This window comes from Pinus tabuliformis, chromosome 3_2, assembly GCF_031772625.1.
Source record: "Pinus tabuliformis cultivar Carrire ecotype Pingquan chromosome 3_2, CPIR1, whole genome shotgun sequence".
Lineage (NCBI taxonomy): Eukaryota > Viridiplantae > Streptophyta > Pinopsida > Pinales > Pinaceae > Pinus > Pinus tabuliformis.
The window spans coordinates 164,195,603-164,220,748 of record NC_142302.1 but is presented as its reverse complement, the minus strand read 5'-3'; the positions used below and the strand labels follow the sequence as shown (position 1 = coordinate 164,220,748).

General features: G+C 40.7%; 1 protein-coding gene across 2 annotated transcripts in view; it reads left to right on the top strand.

The window, feature by feature from the left end:
* The first annotated feature begins 222 nt into the window (after positions 1 to 222).
* Positions 223 to 25,146, top strand: part of TPR8 (Tetratricopeptide repeat (TPR)-like superfamily protein) — a 386,981-nt gene continuing 362,057 nt past the window's right edge. For both annotated transcript variants that reach the window (XM_089416017.1, XM_089416016.1), the window contains exon 1: positions 223 to 485. In XM_089416017.1, the coding sequence (XP_089272143.1) occupies positions 413 to 485 (73 nt within the window). In that variant the 5' untranslated portion in view covers positions 223 to 412. The remainder of the gene's footprint in view (positions 486 to 25,146) is intronic.

Here is a 25,146-nt window from a genome sequence, read left to right as displayed (position 1 = left end):
TATATATATTTCAAAATAAAATTTATAAAATAATATATTTATTTAAAAATATCCCTTCAAAGTGTCAAACAATTTTCAATCGTCGTTTACATTATTATTTCCTATGTCCTTCAAAATTCCTCGAAGCTTACTTGAATACCCCATCAATGGTTCGGACTGTTTGAACCATTTTCAATCAATCAATCCTTTACATAATTATTCCACACGTCCTTCAAAATTCCTCGAAGGTGATTTGAATACCCCATCAAATGGTTTGAATCTTTTGTTTTCGAAACAGAAAAATATAAAAGTGCAACCTATATCAATCAATTCACAAAAGATAAATAAATAGAAAAAGAGCATGTGTATGCATTACTAAGCCGAAATCCATCAGCGCAGAGGAGGTAAATAAAAGAAAAGTGGAGAAGAAGAAATGGCAGAGCTCAGAAGTGATTCTCCTTTGTGCCGACGAATTGTAAATGCCTTCATCGACTTTCTCAACTCAGGTTGTTTCTTCTAAATTCCAAAGCTTAGGCCATTACACATACAATTGAAGTTCATTTTCTGAGGGGATGCAGATGCCTTCTTTTAATTTATCTACAAACAAATATGCACCCTGTAAATGCATTCAATACGCTCTGAAATTTCTTCTTTTCAATGAATAAATACTCTTTCTTTTCCGTCGATCTTTGAATGCGTAACGTTCTAATCATTTGTTATGTAACTGAGTAGAATGAAACCACGCGTTTATAATAAATTTCGCTGTTGAAACGATTCTTGATCCCATGAAAAGGAGGGTTGAAGTTCAATCACCTTAGTCTTTTTAACAGCATTTAGGATTCATCACATTGGACTGAGCTCGTGGGCCGAATATATGTTAATCTCGTGGACTGTTGCCAGTCTGCTTGCTTCAGTACTTTTTCAGTCAATTTAAGCTGCCACCAATAGATACTTTTCACTTCTTTGGTCAATTTGAATTTTTGCGAATCTGGTTGAAGGGATTGCTCTTTTGCATCCTTGGTCAGGTCTGAGCATTTGCATGCATGGTGAAAGCTTTAATCTTTGACTTTAGGGTTAATCTTTTGCACCGTTGCACAATGGACCTGCTGTCCAAGAGCCTTTAATTGCACCATATTATTTATAAGGTCTAAGCCCATGTCCACCTTGTGACACAAGAGTGTCCATGATCATCTAAGTAAATGCACGGACGTGAGGGGCCGACTTCAGCATTGAAATGCCTTCAAAGATGAAAGCGAGTCCCTTCGTTTAAAGAGTAATGTCTTGATCATCTACTTTCTGTTTTTTTTGTAACTACTTTGGAGTTTGGGCTGTGTGTTGTCCTTAAAGCATTTTGAAGCCCTCTCTCCCTTCTTTGCAAGTGAACGCTTTTCGTTTGCGAATTTGGACTGAAGGCTATTTGGACAATTTGAGTAGTGAAGTCCAAAAAGTGGGTTGATCCTGATTGATGATTTGCATGCCCCACATTTAACAAGAAAATCATGGATGTTGATTGACATATTGTAATATAGAAAGGATTTTTTTGCCCTAGATTTTCCCTTTAAATAGCTAGAGTTTCAACACGAATTCTTGTTACAACAGTATAATTGCAGTATAAAGAATGTAATTTCAAAAACAGTGCTGACTTGAATACTGTAACAAACCCAACAATATGATTCAACAATCCATCAACCAATGGAATCCCAATGCAATTCACAGAACCTAATAAATTTAGTAATGTAGCAGTGCCCTAACAGAATTTCAAATTCACAAACTGTCAACTCTACACAGTTCTGTTTGCTTAAGTACCTCAGCTGGCATCAGGCCTATCCTTGTTTCTGCCGTCAAACAGTTCGGATCTGTGCAGCTAAAACCCTCATTTCCTCAGAAATACCTCATTGTCCTGTACTTAATTTTCAGGATCTCGGTCTGTGTTCTGTAAAAAAAACCCTAGGAGCCCCAGAGATACTGTTATTCTCAGGATAATACCCGTCTGCTACAGGAAATGTCTCAAGGGGACTTCGTTCAACCTTAAGGAACTCTGATCTGGCCACTAATGCTCTTCAGGGACCTTCGCCTGTCATCAAAAATCACTTTTGGAACTTCGGCCTGTTTCAGGAGGGCTACAGGACCATGCAGATTTGTCACAGAGAGCTACAGGAATTTCGTCTTGTCTTCAAGCTATGCAGCTGCCTTAGAGAACCATCCTATTTATCACAGAGCAGATTCGTGTAACTTCAGGAACGATTTGTCACAAAACTCTGCTATGTTTCTGACCTCAAGGCTCAAACAACTTGCCGAGCCTTAGAGTTGAATTCAAGTTAGTTGCTTCAGATGGACACTGCCTTAGAACAGATCTGCTTGACTTGTTAATGCTTCTTTGAACCAGATACTTCTTCAATAGCCTGTGCCAGAACAAAGATAAAAAATAGCAAAATAAAAGAGAGAATAAGTTTACCAATGAAATTGATTTGGGAAAGGGGTCTTAAAACCCTCAGAGCCTTAGGCTCAAATAAAGACAAAGATACAATGATCCAATCAATGATGATCCAAATGAATCTATTTCTCTTGTATTTATAGATTTCTTTGAGGGGATCTTTCTCCTTAATTGATTGATTGCGGTTTAGTCAAAAACCCAACTTTGGGTTTCTTTGCCCAGCTGCCCCAAGGGCCAAAACTAGCCCAAACATTGGGTATTTTGGGGATTTTCCCCTTTATCAAGGACTATAGCCTGTGGGGATCAATAGGCTACTTCGTCTATTTTGCAATTAATTTCTCGGGAACATTACATTCGATACCACCTGTCACGCCCCTATTTTGGCAGTAGTCTTTCAATCGCTCATAGGCAGGTGCGGCACCACCACCCGATTTCTTTTCAACTAAGTCACCTGACACGGGGATTCGGGACATGTAGGATTCGAGATTCGTGGTGTCGGATTCGGACACGCTAACCCCCCGGAACAGGACACGTTATATATTATTTTATTAAAAAAAAAAATATATATATATATATATATATATATATATATATATATTTAAAAAATATACATATATATTAAAAATTAGATATTATCATATTTCTTACACAAATTTTAATTAATGATACAAATTTATTGATTTCAAACATAGATCTTCATCTATAGCTATTAGCATGCATAGTACATACAAAATTCAAATAAATGTCAGTGGTATTGGTCACATAAATGATAAATCTATTAAAAACTTAAATCACGATTCATAATTCATAACTGAAAGACAACTTACAACTACAAGATAGTAAGATAAACACACTGACAACTGTAGTTTTCTCATTAAGTCATCAAATCAAAATGTGTTACATAGGTAGTGTTGGTGCAATGCCAATGGCAAATAGAAATAGAAAATATAAAACAACTACAGGTATACAAGCCTCAAGGCATCAATCAGCATCACTGTCCCCATCATCATGGTCCCCACTGCTCTCCTCTACATCCTCCTACTCCGCTGTATCCATAGTCGCCTCTGCATCTGCTGGTATGGAGGTTGACCCCTCTAAGTCATCAAATCTAACAGGCTCTAGCACTGGATCATTGAGATCCATGTTGGCCAATGCCAACTCAACAGTGGTGTCCAGACCCATATCATAAGGAACAATGTTACTTGGGAGCAGGAGCAAAAGCGGGGAGTGGGAGCGACATATTCAGAAGCTCTTGGTTTGGTGCTCTTGATTAAATACGAGTTCCATACCCTAATACATGACAAAATTCAATGGAAACATTGCAATCCCTCAATCATAAAATCCTGAAAAACTGATAAGTCTGCTGGATTTTGAATGAAATCTAAAATTCTACTTTCTCCATATGAAATCCAATGAGGCCGGAACCACTCTCAAACATCCTGAGTCATTTCATGGTAATGTTAAAATTTTTAGTAAAATGATGAAAATGAAGGAAAATGAAGATTAAGGAGAATGTCACTTTTACTTTAAGAATTTAACATTACCATGAATAGCATATCAATACTAGGGCCTAGACTTGATCATGAAGCTGCCAAAATGCTTTACTCCTTGCTCCAACAACACAAATCACTTTCCAATAGCACAAATGACTTGCCAAATGACAATTTTAATGAGCAAACACGCCCTTTTCATTCCCGCGCTAAGCTTAGCGAGTCCTGGAAACCAGACACGTGTCCTAAAATCGCGACACGCTTTTGAAAATCGGGACACGCCCTTGGACATGACGTATCCGAAACGGACACGACGTGTCCTGTGATTTGGACACGAATCCAGACCGAATCGTGTCGGATTCGCCGGATTCGGGATTCGCATGGGGTTTAGGACGAATCTGGTGACTTAGCTTTTCAACAATACTTTCAAGTGTGGACTACCCCTAACGTTCCATACTTAGTTTATTTTTCACTTTCTAAGTATTAACATTCATAACACAGCGGAAACATTCAATTTAAACTTCTTTCATCATCATTATCATTTACACATATGCACAGTGGATACAATATTTAACGGGAGGGGCAACTCCTTGAATATGAGTCTACCCACAATGATAACAATAATTCTTCAAAATATACAATTACAGTCTTAGGAGGGGAACCCCAACTTCCCTCTCACAATATCAGTCAAAATACACAACTTCGGCTTGCACCGTACAGCCTACCCAAACCACCGTTCAGAAGCGCCCACCCTTGCCGGGTCGGGTCGCCCAACTCCTCCCCTTCCCAACATTGCTTGTCTTCAAGCAATGACAAGTCCCGCTGCTGCCCACTTTGTTCTCCTTCCTTGATATTCGAAATTAGATCAGGTAGATGTTCTGCCATTTTGGTGGCTTCTTGAAAAACTGCTCCTTATAACCATGTTGGTCATAATTTGCCCAATGTTCTTTTCCGGTACCTTCAGCTACAACAATAGTTCCAGATATTGACTTCTCAGCATATGGGGTAGGCTTATTAAGTTATTTATATGTTGTTCAAGAGTGTAGTCATCTGCCTAACCGGATCCATTGCAAAGGTACTGCGCATTTCACTGGAGCTTCTGGCTAGGCATGGCAACACCAAGTCTGCAAGGTCTTTCTCTATTACAAAATATTGACCTCCCACATCAGAATCGTTGAGTAAAGTATAATATTGTCTTCCATCCTTCTTACAGTCTAAACCTTCCTCTGCAACTCCCCCTTCCTAAGGAACTGCCTCTAACGAATAGTCAAGATACTCCCCATATATTGATGGCATTTTTAGTTTTGGAAATAGGCCAGTGGATTTTGTGTCCTGATTCAAAATTCCATTGCTTATAGTTGGATGGAGGATAGATTCCTCCACGAAAACCTCCAGCATTGCTGACAAGCATTACACTAGATTTCTGATGGTTGGATGGCCATGTGATTATGATGCTCCAGATTTGAAACAGTCTCCTACAATTTCAATCGTCTCTGTACCACTCACAAAAGTTCTGGCAGATTCATCTCTCTAGCAAGATAATTCAGAATTCATAAAGAATATGTATTCTCCAAGGCTTGTTTTTTTGTAATTAAAAACTGTTTGAACCAGGCTTGGAGGACACAGTTTAGGAAGCAGAGATACCAGCCTTGTAGTTGCAACCTGACTGAAACTGGTATCCAAGTCTAATAATGGTAAGATTCTAGTATAACAATGCGATAGTAAAGCAATATCATTATGTTCTATATTGCATGGATAGGAATCTTCACTTGACTGATTGAAAGCAGTGAATATTGTTTGAAGTTGCTTCAAGAGTTACCTGAAAAGTAGATTTTGAAGCAACTTTATGTCATCAAATTTGTCACCAATCCGAATGTCTCTAATGCAGATAGAAATTGGATATATATCTGGAGTCTGGACAATGAAACTTAGCTGATGAAACTGCTGTAGATAAGCATAGAATATGAGTTGTTGAGACCTGGGTTTCACATATAAGTGAAATGTAATAAAGGGACCCATCCAATGGTCTGTGCCAGAGAGAGCTCCAAGTAGGTTACTCAAGGATAATCACGATACACAACCACCACCATTATTTTCTACCATTCTGCCCCGAACAGGGGGAGAAGATTCATCCAGCCAAATTTTGATTGTCCTATAGTAATCACAGTATATTTTCCCTAGAATTAGGTTATAAATAGATGTGGTAACCTTACCCCATTGAAACACCTCATTCTAGTGCTAGAATCCCTATAGGGTCATGTTAGATACAGCGACCCCAAATTTTTTTCTTTAGGTTACTGTCTTCCCAAAATTTCCATCCTTTACCTTCAGATTGGCAGGCAACAAGCATGGGATGATGGCTGACATTCTCAGCAAAGAAACAGAGACCTTTATCTGGAAAATCAGCCTCATATGTTTCACCTAAAAGAGGATTGAAAGGTTTACAATGTTGACCTTCTGATGAAGCATATCCAGAAAATGCAAATGCTGCCACATTTAATATCCGCATGAAGCTGTTCCCTTTTTCCCCTATTCACATGCTCGATCAATAAGATAGGAATACTCTAAATACTCAAAGCATTTTTGCAAGGACGAAAGTGGCTCGTTGAAGTAGACAGGGAGACAAACTCGGTTAGGATCCTTTCCAATGTTGTTTTTAATCATTGAACAAAGGCTGACTCCTTTTTTCTTTTCCAGTGGTTCGGGCCAGCGCTCTCTCCTTTTCACATAATGATAGCCAAAACCAACATGTTCCATGTTAGCATCAAGCCCACTTGTGTACCATCAGACAAATCTTCATCGTCAAGAAGTCCATCATCAGATCCTGACAAAGAATTCTTTGTGTCAAAAAATGTATCATCATCTTCATCAGTTTCTACCTCTCCACCATCTTTCCTTTTATTGTCTTCTTCAGATTCCATTGCACTACTACTATATCTGCATCTCGCTTCTTTGAATGACATTGTCTTTCGTCAACAACAATAGTCTATAGTTCCACTTTTTGAGCCTTATTCTTGTCATCAACACCAGCGACAACCTCTGACTTGCCATCAATACTATCAGCACCCTCTGACTTGTCCTTAATAGCATGCCGGTCACCAGATTGCTCATCTTCATCTGATAAAATATTATATGGTTCCATATCACAACCAACACCCACTGCAAACTGTAGATCTTTCTCTGACAGCATCATAGGAGACCCTGTAATATTCTTAGTGAAAGTGTCAGTATCACTATCTGATGCCTTTGTGCTTGCTGCCACTGAGATTGAGCTATACAGTGACAAACCACTGCAAGAGGTGTCTGGAGAGTCCTTGCACACACTACTGCCTTTGCCCTCCTTACTACCAGGAATATTTTCATTATTTCCTTCAATATTCTGCATATCTGAAACTTGAGTGACGTTACTATTAGAAAGGGTATCCCTTCCTTGAGAAGTCCATCCTATTCCCTGAGACTTAGCCGACCTCTTTCATCTTCAGCATTGTTACCACTAGCTATGGTGTCTTCTTTAGGGTTTTCCTCTTTTTTTGGGGGATACAGCGATGTCCATGCTTTTGCCTCTGCTTTAGTTCCTCTTATACTTTGCTTTACAGTCATGGGCTTATCATCAATATCACTCGATTTGTTTTTCTTGCCTCTAGCCTAGAAGTCGTTCCATTTCCCTAGTCGATCCCTTTCATTTTCTTTGTTCCACTGCTCTAATTTTGTAAAAGCCACTTTGTTCCAATATTGTAAAATTTTCATATTTTCTGCTTGCTTCTCTTCCAACTCCCGCCAAGACTCTGCAAATTCCTTACCAAAAATTTTGTCCAGCTGCTCCATCTTCAAATGTTTTTCAGGCTCGCAGGATTCCAGTTCTGGTACCACTGTAATATAGCAAGGAAATTTTTGCCCTAAATTTTCCCTTTAAATAGCTAGGGTTTCAACGCAAATTCTTGTTACAACAGTATGATTGCAATATAAAGAATGTAATTTCAATAACAGTGCTGACTTGAATACTGTAGCAACCCCAACAATATGATTCAACAATCCATCAACCAGTGGAATACCCTAATAAATTTAGTAATGTAGCAGTGCCCTAACAAAATTTCAAATTCACAAGCTGTCAATCCCTACTCAGTTCTGTTTACTTAAGTGCCAGAGCTGGCCTCAGGCCTATCCTTGTTTCTGCCTTAAAACAGTTTGGATCTGTGCTGCTAAAACCCTCTTATTTCCTCAGAAATGCCTTGTTGTCTTGCACTTAATTTTCAGGATCTCGGTCTGTGTTCTGTTCAAAAAACCCTAGGAGCCACAAAAATACTGTTATTCTTAGGAGAATACTCGTCTGCTATAGGAAATGTCTCTAGGGGAGGTTCAACCTTAAGGAACTTGGATCTGCCCACTAATTCTCTTCAGGGACCTTCGGCTATCATCAAATCTCACTTCTGGAACTTCAGCCTATTTCAAGAGGGCTACAGGACCATGCAGATTTATCAGAGAGCTATAGGAATTTCATCTTGTCTTCAAGTGATGCATCTGCCTCAAAGAACCATCCTATTTTGTTGAAAAATGTTACTAGTGTCGGTCTTCATAATTGTATTTGAGTCATGATGTAATGTATTTGTCAAAAGAAAGAAAAAGGAATTTTATTAAAAAAGGAAATTGACTTATTAAAGCATGGGTTTCATGCTTGGGTCAATGGTTCTTAGGTCAAAGCCTCCAATATAAGCTTCTAGGGTTTCTGTAAAGTGTCCTTGTCCATGTCATTATGTAATAAACCCTTCTTGGGCTTCTTGATTCAAGAAAGAAATTATTTTTGTATAAAATAAGTCATTTGGGCCTCCTCCACCAAGTCAGTCTCAAAGTAGGACAAGTCGACCTCCTCAAGGGAATTCGACCTCGCACAAACACTATATAAAGGCAGCAATTTGACCTCAATTGGAGGCAGAAAAAGGATGCAAAGTTCAAGGCAGAGGAAGAAAACCCTAAGCGAAGAAGAAGGAAGGTTTTGTCAAGCAAAAGGAAGTCGAAATTTCTCTCTCCTTGTCTCACACGTGCGAAGTTGTTGGGCCGAAGTTCTGGAGTAGCTGGGGGTCGAAATTTTGGATTATTGCTGAGCTGTAGCTGCTGGACAAGAATAGACTACTGAAGGCCGCTGACTCATATTGGAAGGTTAACTTGGTGGAGGAGGAAGGTCATTTGGTCTGGTCTAAGGTCTTGGTCTATCTCAATTTGATTAGTGGAAGAGTTTGACTGGGTTTTCCCCTAGAAAGGGGTTTTAGCCCTGGCTGAGTGCCTACATCTGGTGTTGTTGATCTTCATGTTTTGTTTTGATGATTCCTTGATGATACAAAGATAAAAGAAGAACATAAAGAAGATAATAAGAACACAAGTAATTATCAACATAAGGAAATCTTTCTGCCTTTCTAATTTTCTAACATGGTATCAGAGCTAAGGTGAAGAAGGAAGAAAAAAGACAGCTTGAAGATCCACTGAAAAGGTCAAAGGAAATGATCATATAAGAGGAAGGTCTGCTATCGATATTAAGAAAAGAAGACATGCCAATGAAGTCTGAAAACAAGCTAGAAGGAGCCACCAACTACAGAGCATGGAAGAAGAGGATAGATCTTTTCTTTGCTAAGCATAAAGTATTGGATCTTGTTCAAGGAAAAGTCAAGAAACCCACAAATTATGGAAGAAAGGAGAAGTTAAGAGACCAAAATCTTGGCCATGAATCTGATAGTAGATGGAGTAAAGGACGACTTAATCTCATACATATCCAACATAGACTTTGCTCAAGAAATGTATGAGTCTCTCTCCAAGTTATTCACCATCAAGAACATTGGTCAAATAGCTAGCCTCAAGAACGAACTAAGGACAATAAAGATGAAAAAAAATGATACTATGTCATCATACTTTGCAAGGATCTCTAGAATAAGAGATGAACTCTAAGCAATTGATGAAGCTACACTTGAGAAAGAACTCGTAATTGTTTACTAGGTCTACGAAAAGTCTTGGAGCTCTTTTGCATAAGGAATTAGCAGTTGGAAAGACACACCTACCTTTGAACAAATGTGGAATGCATGCAGTCAAGAAGAAGCCCACATATCATTCGTAAACAACAAGGAGGATGAAGAAGACAACACCTCTAATGCCTATTCTGCTCATCACAAGAAGAAAGGAACGTTCAAGAAGTTCAAAGGACCAAAGAAGAAAGTTGACCTACCCAAGATTGAATGCTACAATTGTCATAAGATGGGCCATTACAAAAGTCAATGTCATGAGAATCCAAAGAATAAGAAGAGAGATAGAGAACATGCAAATGTATCCGATCAAGCCCCACCTAAGAAGAACAAGACTGAAGAATCTGAAGTCAAAGATTTATACTATTCTATTAAGTCTCCTCTTACATATCCTTCTTAGTCTACTATTTTGCGTGTATGGTTTGATCTCTTGAGTTTGTAGATCTAATATATCTTTTAAAACTTTTTGAATTGTTTTAATAAGCTGTAGGTATTCCTTAGAAAGATTGGATTAAGAGGGAGCCTTCACCATTTTACCAAAAGATAAGTATAGTGTTATTTGTTTTCATCTTTCATGTTGGGTTTCCTCCTCACATTGTGATTTGTTTGTATTGTATGCTATTAACTTTTTCTTTATAATTTTCCTTAATTGGAAAACTTGCAGAATACATAAAGGCTATGAAGGAGAATTCAAAGTAAATACTTGAATCATGGAAGAAGTCCTATTGCAAAGGAAGCTCTTCAAGAACTAAAGTCCTACGGTTTGTTAAAGAACAATTCAAGGTATGTCTTAGATTACTAATTTTGTCACTAGGTTCTCTTCATACAAAAGGTATGATCATTCTTCCTTTGAAATTTGCTTTACATTGCTAACCTTGTTATGTTTTGGGTTTTGAATCTTAAAGATTCTTGTTAGGGTGAATAACCATTAGATTGAATCTACCCTCGTTATACTATCATTTGATCATTCTGTGAAACACTAACCTTTAGGGTTCACTATAAAACCCTAGCCTCTTGATGCTAAGGTTACGTCAATGTCAATAATGGAACCCTAGTTTATTTAGGGGTTGTTAATAAAGTCTAGAAATCCTATTCTTTTGAAGTATAGGGTTTTGACAATGTTATGGTAAAAATCCTAGTTCTTTAGGGATTGATGTTAATGTCTAGGTTATATAGTAAAACCTTAGATCCTAAGGGTTTGGTGAATTAGGGTTTATGAACAAAACCCTTGTAATAACTAAAATAAGATCCTAGGAATGAAACCCTAGGTATATATTCCTCTGTTTGATCAAAACCCTAGCCTGAATTGTTCAATGTTTGATGTTTGTATCTAGGGTTTACCTAGTAGATGTTGTTGTGTAATGCTAGTGCATGATTATGAAATCCTATATATGTATATGCGAGTATGCTAACTTAATTGTCAATACTTATGTTTTAATTTATGAAATCTAGGGTTTGTAACAAAACCATAGAAGAGATTGATATTCTAGGACATGATATTGTTTTTGATTATTGATATGATTTAGCTTTGATGATGAAAATCTAGGGTTTGCAACAATCCCTAGTAGAGTCTGACATGTAATTCTAAAAGCATATTGTTGAAACCTTAGATGTATAGTACTATGATTGGATTGTTATTTGATTGAATTGCTGATATCTAAGGTTTTACGTCTCGAAAATGGAGTCTAGGGTTTATGACAAAAACCCTGGCATGATGATGAAGTCTAGTATAACCATTACTGGTTATGAACCTAACTAGGTTTAGGTATTTGATGTCTAAAGTTTGAATGCTTTGATGCTTCCAATGTAATGACATGATTTTAATTGACTTCATGCTTCTATATATTTGTATTTGGTTGTACTTGATATTAAAATTTTGCAGGTACATAATCTTCAAGATGTTGAAGATGTTTGTAATTGAAGATGATAAATAAACATGATGAAGGAAGCTATAAAATTGATGATGATCAAGATGGCCTTGATGCCATGAGAAAGAACAAAGCTTTGAAAAGTTACTTTGATACTATAAAAGAAGGAAGCTGTTGATTTCCCTAAGTTGAGAGGGAGCTTGGATAGAAGAAAAGGTATATCTCCCCAGTTGAGAGGGAGAGCATATTATGACAATCATAATGAATACCTTGAAAAAAGAATGGAACTACAAATGGATGTTTGTGAAAAATATTTGAGAAGTACTGTGGCTGTATTTGGTGCTACTGAAGGAGAATGCTTCCAAGAAGTTGTATATGGACAACTTGATGATGATATAAGTAACATCAAGATGATTGAGGACCCCAAAGGTTTGTGTTTACTTGTATATATACTTCAAAGTTTATTACTAATTGGGGTTGTGATTGTGCAGGATGTCTCCGTTAAAAGATTGAAAGTTTGAAGCATGCTTGGAATGATGTATGTATATATATATATAATTTAGTTTGGGAGTGATGAAGCATCTTGTGGCGATAAGATGATCTGGTCTGCATATGTGTTGATGCCTAGATCTTGAAGTAGGGAGGGTGGTGTTGGTCATAGAGCTCTAACCTTGGATACACGCCTATATCCTTGGGTTGGTGTTAGAGTGGAAGCCTGATGGTACCTATAGAGGCTGAAGCTTGGAACACACCTTAGTCCCACCCAATTAAAGTACCCTGGTCAGGTATCTAATCTGTAGCACTATGTGTGCTATTACTCTTCTTAGAGTATATCATTTTGAGATCTTCCATGTGCCTTTGTATATATGTAATTATGAATTCCTCCCTAGTTAAGAGGGAATGTTGAAAAATGTAACTAGTGTCGGTCTTCATAATTGTATTTGAGTCATGATGTAATGTATTTGTCAAAAGAAAGAAAAAGGAATTTTATTATAAAAGGAAATTGAATTATTAAAGCATGGGTTTCATGCTTGAATCAATAGTTCTTAGGTCAAAGCCTCCATTGTAGACTTCTATCGTTTATGTCAAGTGTTCTTATCCATGTCATTATGTAATAGACCCTTCTTGGGCTTCTTGAGTCAAGAAAGAAATTTATTTTTGTATAAAATAAGTCATTTAGGCCTCCTCCACCAAGTCAACCTCAAAGAAGGACAAGTCGGCCTCATCAAGGGAATTTGACCTCACACAAACACTATATAAAGGCAACAATTCGACCTCATTTGAAGCATCAACTCAAGAAGTTCAATTTGTAGTTGCTGGAGGCAGAAAAAGGGTGCGAAGTTCAAGGAAGAGGAAGAAAACCCTAACAAAGAAGGAAGGTTTTGTCAAGCAAAAGGAAGTTGAATTTTCTCTCTCCTTGTCTCACACGTGTGAAGTCACTGGATTGTTGCTAGGTTGAAGTTTTGGAGTAGTTGGTTGTCGAAATTCTAATTTGTTGCTGGGCCAAAGTTTTGGACTAGCTGGGGTTTGAAATTCTGGATTATTGCTGGGCTGTGGCTGTTGGACAAGAATAGAACACTGAAGGTTGCTGAATCATATTGGAAGGTTGACTTTGTGGAGGGAGGTCATTTGGTCTGGTCTAAGGTCTTGGTCTATCTCAATTTGATTAGTGAAAGAGTTTGACTAGGATTTCACCTAGAAAGGGGTTTTAGCCTTGGCTGATTGCCTACATTTGGTGTTACTGGTCTTCATGTTTTGTTTTGATGATTTCTTGATGATACAAAGATAAAAGAAGAACATAAAGAAGATAGTAAGAACACAAGTAACTATCAACATAAGGAAATCTTTTCGCCTTTCTAATATTCTAACATATTTATCACAAAGTAGGTTCGTGTAACTTTAGGAATGATTTTTCACAAAACTCTGCTATGTTTTTGACCTCAAACAACTTGCTCAGCCTTAGGGTTGAATTCAAATTAGTTGCTTCAGATGGACATTGCCTTAGAACAAATCTGCTTGACTTGTTAATGCGTCTTTGAACCATAGACTTCTTCAATAACTCGTGCTAGAACAAAGATAAAAAATTGGAAAAGAAAAGAGAGAATAAGTTTATCAACTAGGGTGGAATCTTTCACCATCGAAATTGATCAAGGAAAGACCAAGATAAATTGATCCAATCAATGATGATCCAAATGAATCTATTTCTCTCGTTTTAGATTTCTTTGAGGGGATCATTCTCCTTAATTGATTGAGTGAGGTCTACTCAAAGCCCCAACTTTGGGTTTCTTTGCGCAACTACCCCAAAAGTAGCCCAAACATTGGATATTTTGGTGTTTTTCCCCTTTATCAAGGACAATAGCCTACGAGGACTGATAGGCTACTTTGCCTCTTTGGCAATTAATTTCTCGGGAACATTACATCTATCGTGTTACCTTCTTGATACATAGAAAACATATTCGAAAATGGTCCCCTAAATTAATCAAAATTATAATATAAACAAAAGATATGAGAAGCATATAATAGAACAGTAGCTAGAGCTTTGTAACAGTCTACAACCCATGTGTCAACCCCATGGCTATCGATTTGGAGGTTCTCCTTTCGATTCAACTAGAAATCTTTCCAAAAGAATGGTCTTGTGCAATGGGATTAGTACCCTTTTCAATATCTAACAAACTCAAGCTAGTTTTCATGTAACTAAGATACTTGACCTAATTATCCGACCATTACAACTACCAATATTATCTAATTATAAGCTTACTAAGATATTAATGATGGCTGATGACGTCTATAACATTTTAGGACACTTTACAAATCAACTTGTTCAACATTAGCATTGATTGTTGCAAATTATTATTATTAACCAATGTTCTATGGGGACCCTTTGTTTCTAACATTCCCAGGATTGGAGGGGGCCGGGGGGGCTTGTGCCTGGGAAAATGCTTCTCCATGTCCACCTTTGGGGGAAACTTAAGGAAATGCATGGAGAAATGTTTCATCAATGTGGGGGACATGTTTCCCCAAAGGGGTACATTTGGGCATCCCCCTTTTCCAGAAGGGCATGTTTGGATCCCCCCCGCCCCCATAGTTTTTGTTCGACAACCCATGAAGATAGAACAAAGATGCGGGTTCAGGCTTTGATGAGTTTGTCTCAGGATGTTTGAGAATGGTTCCAAGCTTATCAAACTTCATATGGAGAAAGTAGAATTTCACATCCCGTTCAGAATTCAACAGATTTAACAGTTTTCAGGATTCCAGGAATGGCAGGATTATAGCATTTCCATTGGATTGCACAATGATGAATGAATTATTATGTCGGGATTTTATCATTACTATTTTTATTTTCATAATTTTAAAGATGGGGGTCCCTATGCCAAGAACCTCGATGTATCCCTGCCCCCCTGAATTTCCTTGAACTTTGGGGGTGCTCCTACATGTCCCCTTTGTGTACCTCCCTGTCCCAGACACTTGGTGGAACATAGTTATTAACTAATCCAAATGGTTGGCTCTCTCTTTTCAATTGTAACTCTTAGTGGCTGTCAATATTATAAGGATCGAACACATTTTTGAATCAGTAGAGCCCCAAAATTGGAACCTGTAAAAGTAGAAACAAAAATGAGTTAAAGAATATATTTATGTACATCCATCTGAATCCAAATAATTATACGCAAATATCCAAAGTTTTCTCATGTATATAACATGTGAGGGTGCATATAAAAAATAGCACAGAGTGCAATCCATATATGGATTTTGGACAAAGTACCAAACAAAGAGGCTCTAAATGCCAAATGGCTTTTAGCGTCCAAAATTAAGCGTAGTATTAAAATTTTAACTATTAACTTCTAGGCCCTACAATCTAATCATCTGAAAATTCCTCATCGCCTACAACCTCAGTGTGAGTAGACTTGAGAATGGTATTGTGACTTGATTTCCCTATGCCTAAAGTTACAACAACAATGTTTGCATCCTTTGTCTGTTGAAGACATTAGGTTTGGGGATTGGGTTTTTATTTTTTATTTTTTATTTTTCCTTTTTTCAGTCATTTAATTGGGCTCAAGTGTGTTCATAAAGTGCTGTGTAGAACCGATTGGTTTAGGCTAGAAAGGTAGATTCAATGATCGGATTTGTTGGTTCTGTATGAAATTGGTCATTCCCTGTTTGAACCACCGAATCTGCCCATAACCCCTATCCCCCCCACCCCTAAAAATAAATAAATAAGAAAAATTGGTTTGACTGGCTGGTTTGGCTAGTTTCGGTCTAGTTCAGATAACATTGGTGGCTGTGTAGTGGTAACTTGGTGGATTGGTGAGCCAATTTTTCTTGGTGGGTACTTGATATTAGTATATTTTTATGCCAACATCTCCCCCAACTTACCTAGATGAGCATCCCTGCTTGGCTTATGTCTTTGTAATATTCCTAATAGGAAATATTAAGTGATAACAACAAATAAAGCATAAACATGTAACCATAAAACTATCACACCAACATAATGACAAATTGCACCAGAAATTGTACCAAGAATTGAACCATTTTATTAACTAAGAAAGCAAGGTACATATAAATGAAGAAGAGGAACTCGGGCTTGCTACAACAAGCTAGTCATGTCCAATGTGAAAATGGAGCTGCTCAAGTGCTGGAAACTGCTCTCCCCAAGTCTCTGTGCTGACCTAGTAAATTCTGCTACTGCTGGCTGGAATGGAATTGGTGTTTCAGGCCTCTAAACATCAAATAAATTCCAGGGAATTAACTAGAGCCTCCTCACAAGGAACCCAAAATAACCCAAAAAAATCTCACGGACCCAAGTGGTGAAAATGGTCCTAGAGTGAACTATGCCATTCTCCAATAATTTCTACTGCTCGTTGCTGACTAGAACATTGATTTTTGTCGGAAATACTGTCCAGAAAATTCTACAAAATTAACCCCAAACTCCTCTCACCAAACCCGCAAAAACTCAGAGAGGGTTTGGGATGAATCCATGGACTCCCCGTGACCCCCAACAAGTGCAAATCACCCAATTTTGGCTAGAAAACACCCCACAGTTTGATATTACAGAACTATGCCTAAATCTACGACTGGCTAAATTCTCCCTTGAGGTTTACCTCCAATCTCTGACCCTTATCTCTCCATAATTCTTCTTCCTTCTTCCCTTGCGCAGGCTAAGCCAGAAACCCCTACGCACTTCCAAATGAAGAGAATTTCATCCCACAGATTTGTTGCTCTCTATCCCTGCAAAATCAACACAAAATCCCCTACTCCAACTAGGAAAATCCTCCTGCAAATAACCCAAACTCCAACTCACTGTATGCTGGACCACAATGAATAATTCAAATTGCCTCTATGCCCAGGAAATACATAGAGTTGGAAATATTGCTGTCAATGAAGGTCTATGAAAGCCCAACAATGGACTCTCGAAATTCCCAACTAGGGAGGCATTGGAAGTCCTCCTCCGAAGATGGGGTAGAATCCCACCCGAAATTCCTATGCTAAACAACACTCTACCCTTGTGCTAAACGACTCCAAGAGAAGATGAGTGTTGAGTGTAATAGTCAAAAGTTGATCCACAAAATGAGTCCCTCCTCCCTTTATATTTTCTCTCCATCCTTCTAGTCTCCTTTTAATATTATTTTATTGGTGGGGGCCTGTTGATAGTGCTAGACCCGCCAACGTGTAAGGGGATCTCCCTGTTAAGAAGTCCCAATTAGACCTCAGACTGATTGGTGTAGGAGTCCCAACAGTGGGTCGTATGATAATGCCTTGACCGCGATTTTGCACAGAGGCAAGTAAGATAACTCTGTTGGTAGCAAGGGTGTGACATATGCAGTGAGCCAAGGAAGGTGCATGAGAGGTTCTAACATACGGGGGTTAAGATGAGTGCGCCCCTTGGAAACCTGTGATAGCACGAAGTTAAGAAGGGAACACACAAGCAAAGATGCATCACAACATGGAAGGCAAGTTAACTAGCAATCCAAAATGATGGTTAAACCAACAACACATTTAAGAAAGATTCATACATACATACATACACAAAAATAGCTATACATGCATGCGTAAGTAAACAAATACATATATCATTTAGAGTAAACAAATAGCCGAAATACAATACAACATATGCACGAAACGTGTTGGCTTTTGTAAGTTCCAGTCATACAATACATCCATGTCCAACCACTAGTTTCGACAACAGAACGTTACAGCCACAACCGCTTGCTCATCCAAAGAGATGTACTAGCTCTGCGCAGTGGAGAAGCCAAGCTCTCTCTAAGATAGTCCTATCAGAAGCTTGGTTGACCAAAAGCCTTTACAATGAGTTATGAGGGACTATTTATAGCAAAGGGTGGGGTGACCCTTGACATTCCCCTTTGTGATAGTTCATTTATCCTCATGACTCTTCATCTACTCTATGACTGTTACATCCAACTATCGACACTTGAACTTACACTTGACAAGATGTTACATTACAATGCACATGTACCCATGTGAGACAAAATGGCTTGAGCAAGCCATGCAAGACATCACTATGACTCAGACAACCGTGGGAAGTCCAACTCTTCAACATCCTCGCGATGATCAACAGTAGCGTACTGATGCCAAGATCAGTAGTCCGCGATGGTGTCTGTGTACTCCAAGGTGACATCTTTCTGGAACCTGACTCTTGCCTCCATAACATCCGGGTACACTGCTTGGGCTCCTCTGTCCAACTTGTTTGAAAGCATGCGCATCATTGTCTTCAATGCGGCCGGACCAACAACATACTTGTGCATGGTGTCTACACTGATCGACAAGTCTGGGCTAGTGGCAATGCGCATCAACTCGTCAAAGTACGAGTCAAGCTCTAGTTGGACCTGTGCCTTTGTCTTCGCCTGGGTGAGAGTCCCAATAGATGGGATCGCATGTGCACGCACCACAACATCCATACTCTTGAATACACATGCATGGGAAGCCTGTAGACTAGTGATGAGCTGCGGGAGCTCTTCATAGTTTCGGATTTGACTCCGGATGCGTGCCTTCAGCTCGACTGCTCTGGGTTTCATCATATTAGGCAAGTGAAGCGGGGCTCCTTTGTATCTCATCGTCTACGCTTGCATGTAATCAACAACAGCATGCACGTTTGACAAGATACGTGCTCTTCTAGCACATCGCTGCTGCGATCCGTCGAGATGGACAACTGCCTTATGCACGGTACCAAACTTGGAATACAACGCTCGCATAACTGTGTCAAGGGACAATACTTCATCTAATATTGCCTTCTTCAGTTCTGCTCGGGCGGACGCTGTCACCAACTCTCCTCCTTGCTTGGCTGTTTGTAGCTCCTTAGCCATTCGTTCATTCTCAACTATCAAAAAGCGAACACTTGAGCTAGTGGCTTTAGCATATGCTCTAGTGGCATCGGCTAAGGTTGCTGGATGTTTGCGCACGTCAGACACGATCACTCGTTCCTCATACTACGCAGGAGATGTATGATCTTCCAGAGTTGACACTCTGCGAGATTGCATAACTCTATGTTGAGACTCGTTGAATGAGATGTTGTGCATCTCTCCTTTCGACTGATCTCCAAGGATCTCAGTGTCTCCTTGGTCACTTGGGACTTGCTCATCTTCTAGATGCGGTGAAGTTGGTGGGTCGACCCCTTGGTGGTGAGGCATGAGGTCGATGTCCTGCTCTAACTCTTGCTGCTCCATGTTCGTATCCATCTGTTCAAGCGCTCGCTCTATCTCCTGAGTGAAGTCCTGCTCCTACGATGGTTCACCCTGTTTGCCTGATGCCAGCTGTTCTGATGAGTCCACTACCTGTACGAGCACTGTTTCATCCGTCTGCACATGTTGCGCCCCCTGCTGTACCTGTTGCTGCTGCGCTTCCCTCTCCTATTTGCGCAACTCCTGTTCCTTTTGGAGTTGCTCCTTCAACTCATGCAACTCCTTCTCTGTTTCCTCCATTCTCCGTTTCTCTCTCTGCCTTTGCGCGTTTCGCTTGTCGCGCTGTTGCCTCTTTGCCTCTATGGCCAAAGCTGCTTTCTCCACAAGTGGATCTGCTCAGAACTTGCAGCTTTTCTCTTCCTCCATGCGATCGACAATCTTCCTCTTGCCCTTATCGCGCACTGGTATGTTCACCTCTACTGCTGCTGTTGCTTCTGGTGCTCTCCGGGATGTTGCTTCACATTGCTTCGCTAACCATTCCACAATGAAGCTGACTTGTTCATTGAGTTTGGAGAAACTGTAGCAATATCTCCATGGATCTTCCTCCGCCCAATGAAATGCCCCGTAGATCCAGTTGAACTGTACTCTTGTGCAGTGATCTTTCACAAGACAATGTGGGTCATACAGATTGTAAATTCGGAGGTCGAATGGATACTTCTTCATCTGCTTTGCTTCGACATCTTTCACAAGACAATGTGGGTCATACAGATTGTAACTTCGGAGGTCGAATGGATACTTCTTCATCTGCTTTGCTTCGACTTTTTTCACAAGACAATGTGGGTCATACAGATTGTAACTTCGAAGGTCGAATGGATACTTCTTCATCTGCTTTGCTTCGACATCTTTCACAAGACAATGTGGGTCATACAGATTGTAACTTCAGAGGTCGAATGGATACTTCTTCATCTGCTCTGCTTCGACATCCGCATGCTTGAAACTTTGGATCTCGTATAACCCGATGCGCAGTGGAAGAGCGGGCCAAGGTGCCTTCTTCTGGTGCAACCTAGCTGTCAATCCTGCCGAGATGTGATATGCTACTTCCTGCATGACGAGCACGTCCAAGGAAAATTTCGGTAGAACATGCGGAGGCTTCTCTGCACTGTACATTCGTATGAAGGTGCTGGACGGTGAGGCATACCAATCAACTATGTCTATCAGTGCCTCCATTGCTGCCATCGACATGCAAGGTGGATCCTGTTTGAATATCATCTTGTAAACCGGGGTGACAAAATGATTGGACAACCGTGTGATAACTCCTTTGAAGCTGCATTCGGACAACATCTTACAATAAGTGTTCACAGCAGTCTTCACCGGTGACCATGCCCACTTCAAGCCCGGAAACTCCTGTCGGGCACAGACTGCATCCAAGATGTAGGCGGACATGTAGATTTCTGCTTGCATACCTTTGGGCGGTTGTCGAGCCCTCGTTACCTGTTCCTTTAGCTGATGAGCCAACATGTCGGACCAGTTGCATGGTTTGCCCTCTCTAGCCAGTTGGTCCAGCGCGATCACCCAACTCTGTGGGAAGGTTTCCATGCTTTCTTGGCCATACAGTCGACATGCAAAGATGACCAAGTATTGATACACCTTCTGCAGTATCTTCGTCTTGTAGATCTGGTTGGTGGATCCTGTTTGAATATCATCTTGTAAACTGGGGTGACAAAATGATTGGACAGTTGCGTGATAACTCCTCTGATGCTGCATTCGGACAACATCTTACAATAAGTGTTCACACCAGTCTCCGCCGGTGACCATACCCACTTCAAGCCCGGAAACTCCTGTCGGGCACAGACTGCATCCAAAATGTAGGCGGACATGTAGATTTCTGCTTGCATACTTTTGGGCGTATGTCGAGCCCTCTTTGCCTGTTCCTTCAGCAGATGAGCCAACATGCCGGACCAATTGCATGGTTTGCCCTCTCTAGCCAGTTGGTCCAGCGCGATCACCCAACTCTGTGGGAAGGATTCTGTGCGTTCTTGGCCATACAGTCGACATGCAAAGATGACCAAGTATTGATACACCTTTCGCAGTATCTTCGTCTTGTAGATCTAGTTGGGTGTCATCCTGAATCTTGCCGAATCTTTTACCTAGTTCTTCAGAATGTCTCTGGAGTTGGCATTGTTGCTGGGTAAGCTAAAAGGAGTCTCCATGATAGTTACAGGCTCCGACATTTGATACATCTCATCATATAATCCTGTGCCCTGAAGGTTGCAATCTTCGTCCCGCTGACACTGCTCAAGGTCATCGTCTCGGGGTCAGTGTGCGAGACGATCCAGTGTATCATGTACGCGCATGGGAACACGGGGTATCTGCATGCAATCCGATACAAGCCAGACTTGTGGATGTTCACGTATACCTGGCGGTCTTCCCCAAATGTGCCTGCAAATGCATCATTGACCTCTTGCCATTTCAGCTTGATGTCCTTGTCTAGAATCAACTTGGTATCTTCATAGATCGGTAGACTTGCGGACACTCGCTCAACCGCTGCTCCAGTTGCACTTCCATTAGTGTCCTTTGATCCTGCTCTCTTGGAGGCCATTGATCTTGAACTGTTAAGAGGCAGATGAACACCTGCTAGATCTAGAGACAAAGTGACATGCATGGCAAGAAATTTGTCAGCGAAAACCAAAGCAAATTCGGGAACGACATAACACATACCTGGGGATTGATAGGCAAGGATTGCACAATTTCTTTTGGGAGGATGGCTGACTCGCTGCCAGAACTGCGCAAAAGGTAGTCTGGGATGTCTGGGAGGCATGATTAGCTGCTGGAATTGCGCAATGCGCAATGCAGGCTGATTGCTGACTGCTGGAATTGCGCAATGCACAAATTCAGTTGGCAGTGGCTGCAGGCTCAGTGACTGCATTGCGCAATTTTCTGGGCCAGCAGTCATTGTTCCTCAGAATTGCGCAAAGCAGGCTTGGGGACAGTTACTGGGCAGAAATGCACATTTCCTGAGGGGAAGACAGAGCCTTCCCTCAGGGGATTGCGCAATGCTGTCTTGGTGAGGCAGAGTTCGGGCCAAGGCTGCCCAGACTCGCCGACGGGCAACTGAGAGCAAATGTGAAAGTGAATGCATGGCGATACTGAGTGTAAGTAGAAGCAAATGATTGTGCATGCAAATAGTGAATGAAAGATTTAGAAAACGGAACAACATGCATGTGGGTGAAGCGAGTAGCCGAATCAACGACCGTTCGCACAAAACAGTTTCATGCATGCGACAACAGTGAGATAGTAGCAAAAACTGAAACGGTGCTAGTACAAGCTAGTATGCATATAAACGACATCAAGCGTTCAAAGAAATCAAGCAAACAACACTCATACAAGCGAAAACACAAAAAGTGACAGAAATGCTGTAAAAGACAAGTTGAGACCACTTACCCGTGAATAGCTGAGCTGGATCTGTCGAAGAGTCCTATTGAAGAAATGAGCTCTGAAGCGTTGAATAAATAAGTTTGAAGCTCATGACGTGCATGCCACAAATCTAGGAAAAAGCGACACTTGGAGGAAAGATTCTAAAACGATCTGCATGCAAGTCAAGTTTCCTTGGTCCCGGGTGGAACTGGTCAAACCAACTGCACATGCAAGAGCCTGCTCAACTGTTGGGAGAAAATGCGCATTTCTGGAAGGGAGCTGGGCTGACTGCCTAGGAGATTTGCGCAATTTCTGGGCAGAGCAACTGACTGCTGCCCAGGATTGCGCAATTTCTGGGCTGAGCAGCCATGCTGGGAGGAATTGCACAATTTTCTAGATGAAGCTTGACTGGAAGAATTGTGCAATTTCTTGGGGGAGCTGCTCAACGTGCAGCTGGACCAAGTCCGAGAAACAACACGTGAGGAGAATGCATCAAGCTTTGATAGACAGGCTGCCTTTTTGCAAGAAAATCACTGAAGCTTGTGTACTTGACGAAGCAAGACATGTTGTTGTGAAAGGTTGGTAGGGAGGCTCCAAAACGAAGCTAAGGAAAAATTTTGGAGGGTGGTTGTAGCTGCTACAACAGGGCCATTTTCCACTTAGTTACTTTTTCCACCATTTTAATAAAATAATAATTTGCTGCCAATCTGCAATAAAATAATACTTGCCACCTTTCTCCAAAATACTAGTTGCCTCTTTTAATTAATATTGCCAAATTTGGGCAAAATTCCCATGCTTACAAAATTGGGGATATTACAATCCTCCGCACCAAAAATTGCTTGTCCTCAAACAATGACCGAACAAGCACTCTCTCTATCAATTGACCCAAATGGCTACTGTAAATGATATCGGGGTCCCAAATGTGCCACTGAGTCATTCCTATCCCCAGCGCTATCCTGTCATGAAGGAGACCCTCGATACCAGGGTCCCAATCCATCCTGGTTAACGTGAAGCACCCCTTGCTCCACTCACTGACCAACCTAGTATAGGCACTCGAAGCCCTCTACATACTGTCAATAAGTAGAGCATCATTATAATATAAAATCTTGATCAACTCGTCGTGCAACTGCTCTACTGAGTCATCTATCTCATGCACTCCAAGGGTGGGCTCCTGAAGATACAATCCAACCCCGGTGGAGATGAATCCTCGCCTGCATGAGCTTCTCCTGATCTCCTCCTGCCGATCATCCCTCCATGCTGGTGAAATCCCCCACGCCAACAACGAATCAATAATATCCAATGGAAGATCAAAATGTTCTCCCCCTATTGAAACCAACTCATCCCTAAGGGTAGTTGAACTGTCAAGAACTGTGATGCAAAGGTCCCATGCCCATTGTAGGAAGAAACTGTCCTACTGACCATGCGACACTTTGGTCATGACTGACTGCCCAACATGCTCGTACCACAACCTCCTATCCTGTAACTCTCAGACATAATATATGTGATGATCGAGGTTATGCCCAACTTGCCCAAGCGACTCAGCAATGCCAAAGCCTATCACTCCATGTCTGGCCCTAATCTTGAGCAACAACCTGCCTCGCCATATGATGAAGACCTTGTTGATCCCCCATGTATCAACTTAAGAATGAACCAGATCACCTGCTACATTGACCATATTCACTAAGAAATGGAATGTCACACCAATCAACTGGATCCCTAGATCCCATAGCCATACTAGAGGTCCACAATTCCCAATCCTCACTGCCAACTATAGTGACATGTAGCTAGCTACTGGGACTCCTCTATGCCTCGTCTTTGACCCCTGTATGTATCCAATAGATGGGCACCAAGCATCAAGAATCTGTCTTGTGTAAGACAAACTGCTCTGCTCTTGCCAGACCACACAGCGAAATCTATTATCCCAACTCCTGACGATGTACCTAGATACTGCTTGGAGCCTAGGAATCCTCTTGCCAATGAGGACTACCATCCCTTGTACCTCATGCTCATGTAACACCTCGGGTTGTCCTACCGATAGTGCACCCTGCAACTCACTTAGAGTCACCTCCCTAAGCCTGCACTCGTCAGCTCATGCCTTGACCAAATGCTGCCACCGAGAAGTCTCTCCTTGGATACTTTGTGTCCCAGTTATCTGTCTAGAGCGAGCCTCTCGTGTCTTGTTGCTCGTGATGAAGGTATCAAGGGACGACATCCAACTCCTTTGTGCCTGCAAATAATGTAGAAGTGAGAGAGGCGTGAGTCCCCATGGATATCATCAAATGATGCTCATCTGTGTCCTCATCGATCATGGGTGAACTATACCCA